General features: G+C 48.9%; 1 protein-coding gene across 6 annotated transcripts in view; it reads right to left on the bottom strand.

The window, feature by feature from the left end:
- Positions 1 to 12,107, bottom strand: part of AP1G1 (adaptor related protein complex 1 subunit gamma 1) — a 29,894-nt gene that overhangs the window by 1,256 nt on the left and 16,531 nt on the right. For 4 of the 6 annotated variants that reach the window (XM_077310501.1, XM_077310504.1, XM_077310502.1 and 1 more), the window contains 16 exons: positions 11,262 to 11,357; positions 11,099 to 11,179; positions 10,901 to 10,999; positions 8,691 to 8,746; positions 8,168 to 8,281; positions 5,487 to 5,627; positions 4,638 to 4,692; positions 4,122 to 4,244; positions 3,913 to 4,002; positions 3,660 to 3,787; positions 3,088 to 3,192; positions 1,899 to 2,040; positions 1,557 to 1,698; positions 1,272 to 1,361; positions 998 to 1,158; positions 142 to 240 (listed from right to left, as the gene is read on the bottom strand). In XM_077310501.1, the coding sequence (XP_077166616.1) occupies positions 142 to 240; positions 998 to 1,158; positions 1,272 to 1,361; positions 1,557 to 1,698; positions 1,899 to 2,040; positions 3,088 to 3,192; positions 3,660 to 3,787; positions 3,913 to 4,002; positions 4,122 to 4,244; positions 4,638 to 4,692; positions 5,487 to 5,627; positions 8,168 to 8,281; positions 8,691 to 8,746; positions 10,901 to 10,999; positions 11,099 to 11,179; positions 11,262 to 11,357 (1,722 nt within the window). The remainder of the gene's footprint in view (positions 1 to 141; positions 241 to 997; positions 1,159 to 1,271; positions 1,362 to 1,556; positions 1,699 to 1,898; positions 2,041 to 3,087; positions 3,193 to 3,659; positions 3,788 to 3,912; positions 4,003 to 4,121; positions 4,245 to 4,637; positions 4,693 to 5,486; positions 5,628 to 8,167; positions 8,282 to 8,690; positions 8,747 to 10,900; positions 11,000 to 11,098; positions 11,180 to 11,261; positions 11,358 to 12,107) is intronic. The other 2 variants (XM_077310505.1, XM_077310506.1) reach the window with 1 other exon arrangement.

Raw genomic sequence — 12,107 nt, 5'->3', positions numbered from 1 at the left:
AGGGTTTCTCAATCCAGCCCAAGGGGGCCCCACCCATACCCTGATGTTGTCACAGCCGGAGAAGAGCACAGAATCAGAATTACACAGAACTGGGCAGAAACACCAGTGGCCAAGCTTCCCCTGGAGCAGCAGGTCACTCACCTTCTGTGGGTTCAGGACTTTGATGACCTGTGTGAGGGTCCCTGTGTTAAATGCAGGGATGACACTGCTGCTGGGAGACAGAAGCTGAAGCTGGAATGTCTAGAGAAATGCAAAACAGTGAGAGGAGAGGGTGACTCTCTCAACTGGATTCATTCTGGAGGAAGGCCTCAGGCTTCCTCACAAGCCTGTTTCAGCCAGCCCTCTGCATCACTTTTGCTTTGGGAAGGTCCCTGACATGGACAAAGCCCAATGAGGGAAGGCTGAGGGACTTGGGAATTTTCAGCCAGGAGAAGAGGTGGTTGAGAAGGGACATCATTGCTGTCTTTCAGGATCTGAACGGTTGTCACTTGGAGGAAGGCAGGGAGTGGTTCCTGTTGGCAGCAGAGGAGAGGACCCACAGTAATGGCTTTAAATTACATGTAAAACAGTACCACCTAGTATTAGGAATAAAATTTTCCCAGTCAGTGTAGTTCAGCAGTAGAATGGGTTACCTAAGAGGTGGCGAGTTCCCTCTCACTGGCAGTCTTCAAGCAGTGGCTGAACAGATACTTTTCATGGATGCTTGAGGCTGATCCTGCATTGAGTGGGGGGTGGGACTAGATGGCCCACATAGCCCCTTCCAACTCTATTGTTCTCTGATTCTATCAACTGGAAGCAACAGGCCTGGTTCTGGTGAGATCACTGTCCCAGCTGAACACCAAATCTTGTCAAAGATGGGAGGGAGGAGGGGTTCATGGTCTGCCCATGGCAGCCTTCTTACCACAGAGCCAAGAAGGACCTTTCCGAAGCCACCTCCCACCCCACTCCAGAGGACTGGCTGCAGCACAAGAGCACCTGCCCCAAAAAGCCAACTTGCCTTTGGTACCGCAGCCTGGAAAACAAAGTCGGTCATGTCCAGCTCGGTGCTGTTCACGGCCTGGATAGTGATCACGGTGACGCTGGGGTTGGTGTTTGAGCGCTCAAAGGCAAAGTCAATCTTCAGCCCATTCTTGCTGTAGGCGGTGATTGTGGGGATGCCTGCCCGGAAAGAGTACTGCTCAGAGCTGGAGACCCCGTGCTTCCTCACCCCCTCTCGAGTAGTCACCCCCTCTCATCCCTTGTTCAAAGAGGGAGTGGGACAACATTCCTACCAGCAGCTATGTCATTGAAGAGGGGCTGTGAGGAAAGTCCATCCAGTAGGAAGGGGGGGTGCTGGATCGGTGGGGTTGGGGGCAGAGCACCTACAGTAGCAGACGGATGGGCAGAAACAAGGTCAGCTGGAACTATCAAAGCCCCCCCCCCTCCCCCCCAGCTGGGCTCTGCTAAGGGCTTCCTCCCAACAGCAGAGGAAAGCCAGCCAGGGGAGAGGAGCAAAGAGGATAGGTTTCAACAGGCCTCCCTCCCAGCTGCCTGGCCCAAATCCCCCAGTACCTTACCAGTTGGGTTGAGATCTCCCAGGAGGTCAAGCAGTTCCCCACCAGCAGAAGCTGGCTTGTGAGCAGGGGCCGTTGAGATAACGGGAGTGATGTCACTGCTTCCCAGAAGGTCTAGCAGGTCGTTGGCCTGAGGAGAAGACACCTACATTGTCTGTGCCTCAACACCCTACCTGAGCACCAGAAGGCTCTGAAGACATCACAACAGCTGCTGTGGGAATTTGTCACTCACAGTCCATGACATGGCCCTAAGCACTCCCTTCTCCAAGGGCCCTGCAGGCAGAACCTAGCAGCCCCAAACTTGCTCTGTCTGCCAGAGGGTGGATCTGCCAACACATCTGTTACCTGGCTGGTGGGCGGCAGGCCTTGGGCGGGTGGCTTGGGCTCTGGAACTGCTGGCTCTGCCTCCCCATTCGGCTGAGTGACATCTGTGGGGCCGTTGGTGGTGAGTTTCTCCATCACTGGCATTCTTTCTAGTAATGCTGACCTGCAAGATACCAATGATGCAGCTACCAAAGGAACTGACTGCCTGGTCCACTTCACAGGCAACCTAACTAGCTACAACCCCTGCAGCATTTGTCGTAAACAGCTAAGCCCAATGAAGGGCTGGTTGCCAATTGCTGCCCGGATCCGGTTCAAGGTTCTGGTTCTAACCTTCAAGGCTTTACACGAGTTGGGACCCACATACCTGAGGGACCGCCTATCGCCCTATGCCCCTCGCAGGGCCTTGCGCTCTGCGGGTGAAAACCTGTTGGTCGTTCCCGGCCCTAGGGAAGCACGCCTGGCCTCAACCAGGGCCAGGGCCTTTTCGGTCCTGGCCCCGACCTGGTGGAATGAGCTCCCGGGAGAGTTGCGGGCCCTGCGGGATCTTTCAACGTTCCGCAGGGCCTGCAAGACGGAGCTCTTCCGCCAGGTTTATGGTTGAGGCCGGGGCTGATAATAGATCTATGCCTCCCCCGGGGACTCGGGTTCTAGACCCGAAGCAAAACATCATCCGGACCTCCTCTCCACCCGCTAGTAGTGGGAGGGAGGGGGGGGGAAGTTGAGCTGCCGTTCTTGCCATGCCGGCAATACTGGCAATGTTATTATTGTTTTTATGGGGTTTTAATGGGGATTTGTGATATTGTTACCCGCCACGAGCCGCAAGGGAGTGGCGGGCTATAAATATAATAATAATAATAATAATAATAATAATAATAATAATAATAATAATAATAATAATAATAATAATAATAATAAGATATCATTGCCCCAGGGCATAGTCATGCCCTAGTGGAGCACCCTGGTCAACTTCACAGCTCCTCTTCAGAATACTGACAACTCCTCCGCGGGTCATCAATGACTGCCGGAGGCAACCAGTTACCATCTTACACAGGATTATTTACTCATATTCTAAGGTATGTGCTGGGAAAGGGAAACCTTGGACCACCAGGTGGCCCTCAACACAGGCAGATCAACTCCAGGCAGCAGGCAGCCCATGCGGACAAGATGCCCCCATGCTGGTTTGCCAACAGAGAGCCCCATGTAGGCTCACCTCATGTGATCATACTTCTTGAACAAGGCGTTGTATTCTACTGCCCTCTGTTGGAGCTCCACATCGATGCTGCTGCCATATATGGACACCACCTTCTTAATGCGGCTGGAGAGGAACAAGAACAGCACTCCTCAACATCAGAGCTGCACACGCAGAAATGCCACAGGCTGGTGAGACAGGCCTCTGGCACTCATGGGATCATGATCCACTGCTTGCCAATCACTCTTTTGTCCCTCCACACTGGGAGGGTGCCAGTGAAGCAGCCAGCCTATGCTCCAGTAAGGCTTGAGCTGCAATGCCCTCTTGTCTCAAGTAGAGAGAGCAGGTGCATTTTCGCCAGGACAGCCCTCTCTTCCCTATGCTACCCACCCTTCATGGCAACAGGAAGACAACTCAGCCCTCCTTCTTGGGTCCCTGGGAACAAAATTCCCCTGTCCGTTTGCAACTTTGTGGCAGTGCTGGACCTTGTCTTCATATGGAGGACTCTTGAGGAACAGGAAAGTGCATAGCATTCCATGCCTTCCTTCAGGACCAGGACATGGACCCAGAATGGCCCACCAGAAGGAACTCACTTGACTGTGCAAGCAAACCGGGTGGACAGTTTCATGATCGCTGTGAGGGTGTAGCCTCGTGTGACTGATGTTGTCATGTTGGAGATGAGGATGCTTTCCAGAACATCAAGGACTTCCTCCTCCGTGACCTGCGCAAGCCAAGGCAATGGGATGCAATGGCCGAGAAGGGCTGAGGGCCAGGGGCCCAGGGGGCAGCTTTCCTCAGATGCAAAACCCTTCCAGGTGTGCCCCATTCTTTCTCCTGCAGGAATACCTGGATTGGCTCCTCCTCTTCGCACTGACCAGATACCAAGAGGTCTCCATACTCTCCTATGCACCAGGAAGACACCTGCACCAGAGGTTGCTGGCAGAGGGAAGAAGACGGATTTCAGGTGTCACATCAACAACACAGTCAACGCCATTTTGTGACCACAGCCCCATGCCTTCCTAGGCAATGCAGGCAGTGTTACACAAAGCACTTACTTGTGAGTAATCACCCAAGATGGCTTTGTAGAGTCTCTGCACAGTGTAAGCATGCATCTCCACACTGTTGGTGATCAGCTGGATGAGATTAGGGACAGCATCATCACGCACATAACTCCCTGCCTGGAAGGAGAGGACCACATGCACAAGAGAGGTTGGCAGGCCATCAAGATAGGTCCAAGGGAAACTCTAAGGGAGTGGGAAGTAACAGCAGCTCCCTCAGCCAGCTACAGCATTCCAGGTATGGAAAGCCCTCCCTCACCCAAAAGGCCAAACTCGCTGAGTTTCCTAGTCCTAGTCCCTTTGGCTGATGAGGGGGTCTGTCCTCCCTCCACCCCAATGTCCTGCTCACTCAGCCCTTGAGAGTCATGCTGCACAACTGCTCCTGGAAGCAACCACCTGACTACCATAGACCTAATCTAAGCAACAGGAAACGCCACAGTACCCAGGAATGACCCTGGTGTTCATAGCGTCTCTGGCATGCCAAGTGGTCCTTCTACACATGGGGGCACTTACCGTTGTCAAGACTCTCATGATGGTGTCTATGTGCCAGCGTTTGGAAGGAGCATATCTGAAAAAGCAACAGACAAGCCTGGGTGAGTGAGTAAGAAAGTGAGTGGGGAGGCCCCTGCCCAAACACACGCCCTGGACAGCCACACGGGCAAATACCCACTCTCCTCCACAGATATGGAAGGCCGCACTGTAGACCTTTGACTCAGTTTCCCCATATCACCTTGAGCAATCATGCAACATGCTCCAGTGTGTTTGCATGTATTCATTTAAACCTTTTTACACTGCTTTTTTCCACAGCAGGAAGCCTTAAGTTTACTTGCAAGGTGCAAATAGGACCATGGAAGAGCAATCACTTACTGTGTGGGAGGGAAAAGGAAACCAAGTCCCTACATTCTAACAGGGGAGAGGAGAGCACAACTACCTGCTCTGGAGACACAAGAGGCTTAGATGTCACCACACTGGTGGAACCCTAGCAGGTGGGAAGGGCACCGAACCAGGAAGCAGTCTCCTCCCCTCTCTGTGGGCCAGCTCAGGCAACCATGTCCAGCCCTTTATTGAAACACTTAACACAGCAAAGTTATCAGAAGCAGCAGACTTCCCCCCAGGATCAAACCTACAGAAGCTGCTGGGAGCCACTGAAGCAGTAAGCCAAAGCATTAGAGGGGTGGGTGGGAGGGGAGGGTTCTGCTGAAACAACCAATACCCTAGGCCAGTTAACAGTCCCTCCTGAACAGTAGCTGCCCTGAGGTAGGTGGGGGTGAGACAGCCCTCTTCCCCAAGACCTGCTGCTGGGTAGCAGCAAACAGGGAGGCATGCAAGCAGTGGAACAACCCCAGCCTGTGCATATCTTACTTCTCTGCTGCAAGGAATATTCCTGATGCACAGTCTGCCTTGAATTCCGGCTCACAGGAATCCAGAAAATACAGCAGTTCCTTCATCATTCCTCGGATGTTGTTCCCATTCACAAGAGCAAAGCTTAGCTCCATTGCTCGCCTGGGAAAGGGGAGAGGAAGGCATTGTCAGCTGTCCACAGCTAGAGCCTCTCTGGAGTCACTGATGTGGTTTGACAAGCTGCTTGATTGTTACCATCACTACACCAGGCACTCTGTGGGTGGATCTATCAGGCTTCATCCTACAACACCACCAACCACGATCCTTCCCCTTCTGGAGGCCATGGAGCATTCAAAGGTCCTGCTGAGGCAGGGATCTCCATCATTCACCTGCTTCCTGGAATCCAGGCAGTCACAGAAAGACTGAAGGGGATTCCAGACAGGGAAGCAGGAGACCCTGCCCTTCTGGAATGTCCTTACTACCAAAAAGCACAAGCAGAAGACTGGCTGGCCAGGTGGCAGGAGATGCTGTGCAGAATGCGGGTCCTGTTACCTAGGCTGCCAGTCCCTGAAAACAGAAGCAAGAGGCCCATCAGCCGATGAAAGCAGAAGAGAAGGAAACAAGCTGACGATGATGAAACTAAATGCTTCTTGTTAAATTTCAAAAACAGATGTACAATCAAAACGAGCCCCAGAGCAAATAAATTTGTTTTTCAACAGTGTCTTCGTAAGTGCTTCATCTACACCGCCACTCTCAGGAGTGTTGGGAGTGGCAGTATAGAAATATGATTATAAATATTTTTTACAAAGTGGCTCTACAGCGTAATAATATATGAACATGAAAACATTTTCATGATAATTACACACATCCAACTACAATACCTAAAGACTTATGCATAAAGTTAGGCTTAAATTCCACTGTGTGTCAAATGTTATGTGGGCAGAATATAATCCATGAGAAGTTCCCGTTAGTCTAACTAAAAATAAAAGGCAGAACAGACAATTGTATAAAGGTCATATAAGTTGAAATGGTAAGTTTTCAGCCACAGGATCCTCATCATATCTTTGACAGAGGATAAACCCAAAGTGTCTTTTGGATATTTATAGGTATGTATGGATGTTTACACCTAGAAAGATCCAAAAGCCCGTACGGGTTCATGCTCTGTCAAAGGTATAATGGGGATCCTGTGGTTGAAAACCTACAATTTCAACCTATATCATCAGCTGTTCTATCTTCTGCTTTTGTTCTGATACTTGGCATTACTGGATAAGAATCATGGGAATTTCTTATGGTTTATATTATATTCTACCCAAATATAGATATTCTATAATGTTTGACACACAGTGGAATTTAAGCCTAACTTTATACATAGGTAGACAGTCTTTATTTATTTATTTATTTATTATATTTATATACCACCCTCCCTGAGGGTACAGGGTGGTTCACAAAACAGAAACAATAAAGATAACTTAGTTTAACAATAACGAAGTGATAACAACACACAACAGAGTAGAAAAATATGGAAAACACTAAATTAACTTATACTGATAATGGAATTGGATAGAATTGTAGTGGGTTCCATAGGAGGGAGGCTCAGGGGGAGGGCCCTTGCGAACTGGCAGGTCAAGTTGACTTCAACCAAATACCTGGTGGAGAAGCTCGCTTTTGCATGCCTTGCAGAATTGTTCAGGTTCTGTCAGGGCGCTGATCTCCTCTGGGAGCTCGTTCCACCAGAAAGTTGGAAGTGCTGGAGTATAAGGTTCTTTGGGGGGTGTAAGCAGAGAGGTGATTCCCTGAGGTACAATGGGCCCAGACAGCATATGGCCTTAAGGGTATGGTCTTAAGTCTGATCTGGAATTTGATTTAGATATTGTACTTGGACATATGTAATTGTCATGAAAATGTTTTAATATTCACTTATTTATACCTTATTTATATATTATTACGCTGTAGAACCACTGACCAAGACATTGTTGAAAAAATTTTTTATTTACTCTAGGGCTCATTTTGGTTGTACATCTGCTTGTGACGTTAAGCAACAAACATTTGGTTTTGTCATCGTCAGCTTGTTTTAGTCCCTGAAAACAAACACCTGCCTCTGGAGTTCTACAGGGCTGCATCATCTCATGCCTCTCCAGATATAATGCAGGCAGGTGTGAGCCTCAGACTGCAGGCTTCTTTCCGTACCAACTCTCCACTCCTTCTTGATGCTCACTCATCAACATCTTGTGTAATGCAGTCTGCCCACTAGGGGCGATGGCTGCAGGATGCAACTTTGCATTTCTGAATGATACAGGTGGAAAACCCAATAATAAAAGGGTTTCTAGTTGTTTATTTTCCTTGGAAAGGGGGAAAATGAGGAGTGTTTCTATCGCTTTTGAAAGGTTTCTTTGAAACTCCCTGATGACAATGGACCTCAAGAAGCATAGAAGGAATTAGAAGCATGAGAGAGTAAATATCAACAGAGATAAAAAATTACTGCAACTATCTTCTCTTTTCAAAGCTTCAGACATCTCTTAAGAAAAAACAACAACGGCTATTTCTCATGCCCAGCTGTACCTTCACAAAATCTCCAATCCCTCATTGGAAATGTTATGAAAGGTGAGAGCAAACGACTTCATTTATCATCATATACTAATACTAGAAATAAAAGCCCATTGTAGCTGATACAATGTAGCTGATGCCAGGAGAGCTCCGCTCACCTCTTGATGGAGACGTCTAGATCCTTCAGGCAGTCCACTATGGTGCTCCGGTGCCTCTGGACTGCATTGTGGTCAGTCTGCACAGTCTTCAACAAGGATGTCAAAGCAACATACCTAAGAGAGAAGAGCATGGTGGCCATTCCAGATCACGGTAGAAGTGGAGAGATTTGCCTCCCTCCTTTGGAAAGAGTAGTGGGGGGATGGGGGCCCTTTGCAAAAATAACCCGTCAGCCTGCATACATGAAAACAAAAACTTCACTCCGGGAACGGATGAGGCTGGCTTGGCCGCCTTCTGACGCCAGGCATACCAGTTTCTGTAGGCATGTGCTCCAGGCTCCCACATGGCATATTTTGCCATGTCTTGGTTCACACAGTTGGTACCTGGTTAGGCCATCCCTTCTAGAAGGAAGGCAGCATCACTGCCACCTTCTCCAAAATGGTTTCGGTTATTCCCAGGGAGTGGAGGCAACAAGTACATGAGCTTGCCCAAGCCACAGAGCTTCCCCCAAATTCTTGGACTTACCTAATATTTTTGTCATTATTGAGTAAGAACCGGCCAAGAATATTAATGGCCAAGACCTGAAAAGAGAAAGAGAGAGGTATGTATACACATGTTCATGTGACCTTGTGATCCATAGCCAAAGGAAGTGGGTTTTAGAGCCAAACCGAGAGTTAGATACTGCCTAGCAGCCCTAAGTATGCTGTGCTGTGGCCCTGGGCCCTCTCAGGGTGAAGGTAACCATTTCTCCCCCATACCAGATAACGACCCTGGCCTGACACTTCTCTATTTATTTATATTTGATTTATAGTCCGTAACTCCCAGATGAAACTGGCTCATGGCAGGTAACATAGTAAAAAGCCCCACCATAAAATCCCAATAATATACAGAAGACGGTGAGAGGTTTGGAGACCAAGTCATATAAGGAAAGGTTAAGGGAGCTTAGTCTTAGCCTGGATGAAGAGAAGATATGATATGATAATCACCTTCAAATACTTGAAGGGCTGTCATATAGAAGATGGAACAGAGTTGTTTTCTCTTGCCCCAGAAGGTTGGACCAGAATTAATTTAAAAGCGTTTCCGGCTAAACATTCAAAAGAAGTTTCTGAGAGTTAGAGAGGTTCCTCAGTGGAACAGGCTTCCTCGGGAGGTGGTGGGTTCTCCTTCTTTGGAAGTTTTTAAGCAGAGGCTAGATAGTCATCCGATAGAAAATGCTGATTTTATTAACTTGGGCAGATTGTGAGTGGGTGGGAAGTAAGGGATGTGCCAGTGTTTGTCTCTTATGGCCCCTTCCTTGCATACCCAGGGAATTGTTGATCACCACTGTGGGATGGTAAGTGAATTTCCTGCAGGCTAGGCTGGATTCTGGAGGGTTTTTTTTTTGGGGGGGGGGGGGAATCATTTGGGCATGAAATTGGGGTCACTGTGAGTAGGCAGGTAGTTGTGAGTTCCTGCATTGTGTAGGGACTAGATGACTATGGAGGTCTCTTCCATTTCTCCCCAGAGACGAAAATAACCTCACCCTTCCTTGCTCAGCAGCTTCCTGAAGTCCCATGTCTCGGGACAGATGCTAGGGGAGTTGGCAGATGTTTTTGCCAATTCAGTAGGGCCCATAGATCAAATTGCCCAGGCTTCCACTGGTGGAAGATCTCCATCTTGCAGGCCCTGCAGAACTGGGAAAGTGACATCAGGAACCTAAGCTCTTCCAGGAGTTCATTCCATCAGGTCAGGGCCAGGATTTAAAAGGCTTCGGCCTGGGTAAAGTCTAGATGTACCTCCCGTGCCAATGCCCCTTGCTGACTTACACACGCCCTGCTGAAGGTATCCTGGGATGACTTCATTACAAGCTGGTCCCCAGTGAGCAAGTCTGAGGGCCACTGGAGAAGCAGCACCTGCAAGGCCATCACATGGGTGAGGGCAAAGACTTCCCTGCTGTCCCAGAGAGGCAGATCAGATCTAAGGGTTTATGTTACAAGAAGGCAAATTTCAGGTGGACATTTGGAGAAACTCTTTAACACTAAGTTTAGAACCAGTTACAAGGGGGTAGGGGCTGAGACTCCAGGGGCTGATGTTTTTGAAGGATGCGTGATACTTGTGTCTTGGCAGTAGTATGTGCAAATAGGATCTAGGGGTCTTAGGAGACCTAACAGCAGTGTGACTCGGTGGATAAAAAGGCAAATAGGATTTTGGGCTGTAGTGTCCAGATCATGCGAGGCAATGTTACCACTTTACTCCACTCTGATTAGACCTTCCTTGGAGTACTGTGTTCCATTTTGGGCACCACTATTAAAGAAGAATATAGGCAAACTGGAGCGCGTCCAGAGGACAACAAAAATGATGAGGGGTTTGGAGACTTAGGTAGATTGGAAGTGGGTGGGCAGAAGGGATTGTGTCTGTGCACGGCTCTTGTGGCCCTTTTTTGCATGACCAGATTGCCACTTTGGGGTCGGGAGGAAAATTTCCTCCAGGCCAGATTGGCCAGGGATTCTGGGGTTTTTTTTTGGGGGGGGGGGGACATCATTGGGGCATCAAACTGAGGTTACTCTGGATGCACTGGTAGTTGTCTATTTTCTGCATTCTGCAGGTGGTTGGACTAGATGACCCTGGAGGTACCTTCCAACTCTATGATTCTATGAACCTCTAGTCAGAATGCTGCCTGGACCAAGCTTCCAATGCTCTGCCCCAAAACCAAAAAAAATCCAATCCCACAAACACAGCAGGGGAGGGATACATACTCGCAGGCCACTCTCAGATTTGATGTCCATAATAGTTAAGACTGTTTCATACAGAATGGCATTGCCCACATTTTTACTGGTTTCTGTATTGGTGGCCACCTAGAACACAGAGGAAGAGATCAGTGTCATCCGGCAAGTCTGCCTCCAGCCCCCCTTCCTGCATTGGCTGGGCAGGTCACAGTCCCCAGAATCACTCACCTGGGCTAAAATGTCATTCATGGCTTCACTGGAGTCATCATCATTTCGCCCAAGAATTCTCAGCAACCGGAGGATCCGCACCTGCAAGGACCAATCTCACCTTTAAGACAGAGAGCCAACACCAGCCAACCATGGAATTTGGGCCTGGTCATTGAGTCCTTACCTGCAGAAAGGGGTCACTGATCCCAGAGACGTCATGCTCAGGGGAGTAGCCAGACATGATGAGGTTCTTTAGGATACGAACTAGCTGAGGGACTAGCTGCAAAGAACACAGCACTGTTAAGAGACCGAGGGAGGTGCTCAAGAATAAGGATCTCTCCAAGCAGAGGTCAGCGCCCATCTACAGGGAGTCCCGCTCGCATCTTGTCTCACAAAGCTCTGGAAACCCAGAAGATCCAACTTGGTGTAGTGGTTAGGAGTGCGGACTTGTAATCTGGCCAGCTGGGTTTGTTTCCCCCCTCCCCCACTTGCAGCCAGCTGAGTGACCTTTGGTTTGCCACAGCATTGATAGAGCTGTTCTGACCGAGCAGTAATATATAGGCTCTCTCAGCCTCCTCTACCTCACAGAGTGTCTGTTGTGGGGAGAGGAAATGGAGACTCTTTTGGGTAGAGAAAAGTGGCATATAAGAACCAACTCTTTTTCTTCTTCTTACTCTGCTTGCCTTTCCCACCAAACGGCTACTCTATCACCAGCGTTCCTGTGCATGACAGGGGCACCATTGGAGAGGGAGCTGGGCTATTCCCAATTTAAAAAAGAACACCAAACTAATTCAAAGCACAAGCTACTCATGGCACTTCAGTTTTGCTGGTTCCGCTATTCTACTGGTACTTTTTATTTCCACTGTGACACACAAGATCCTTCATGTTTTCAATTTTTCAGTGCTGAAAAGCAGGACATAAATACCTGACTTAATAATATAAGCTAGTAAGCACAGTGCTTTGTTTTATTCTGAGAGCCTGGTAGAAAGTCCCAGCCCAGCCCGGAATTCACCGAAGGAAGTTCTAGAGA

The sequence above is a fragment of the Paroedura picta genome, chromosome 14 (assembly GCF_049243985.1).
Source record: "Paroedura picta isolate Pp20150507F chromosome 14, Ppicta_v3.0, whole genome shotgun sequence".
In the NCBI taxonomy this organism is placed as follows: Eukaryota; Metazoa; Chordata; class Lepidosauria; order Squamata; family Gekkonidae; genus Paroedura; species Paroedura picta.
Note: the sequence above shows the minus strand (reverse complement) of the source record. Positions and strands in the feature narration are given on the sequence as shown.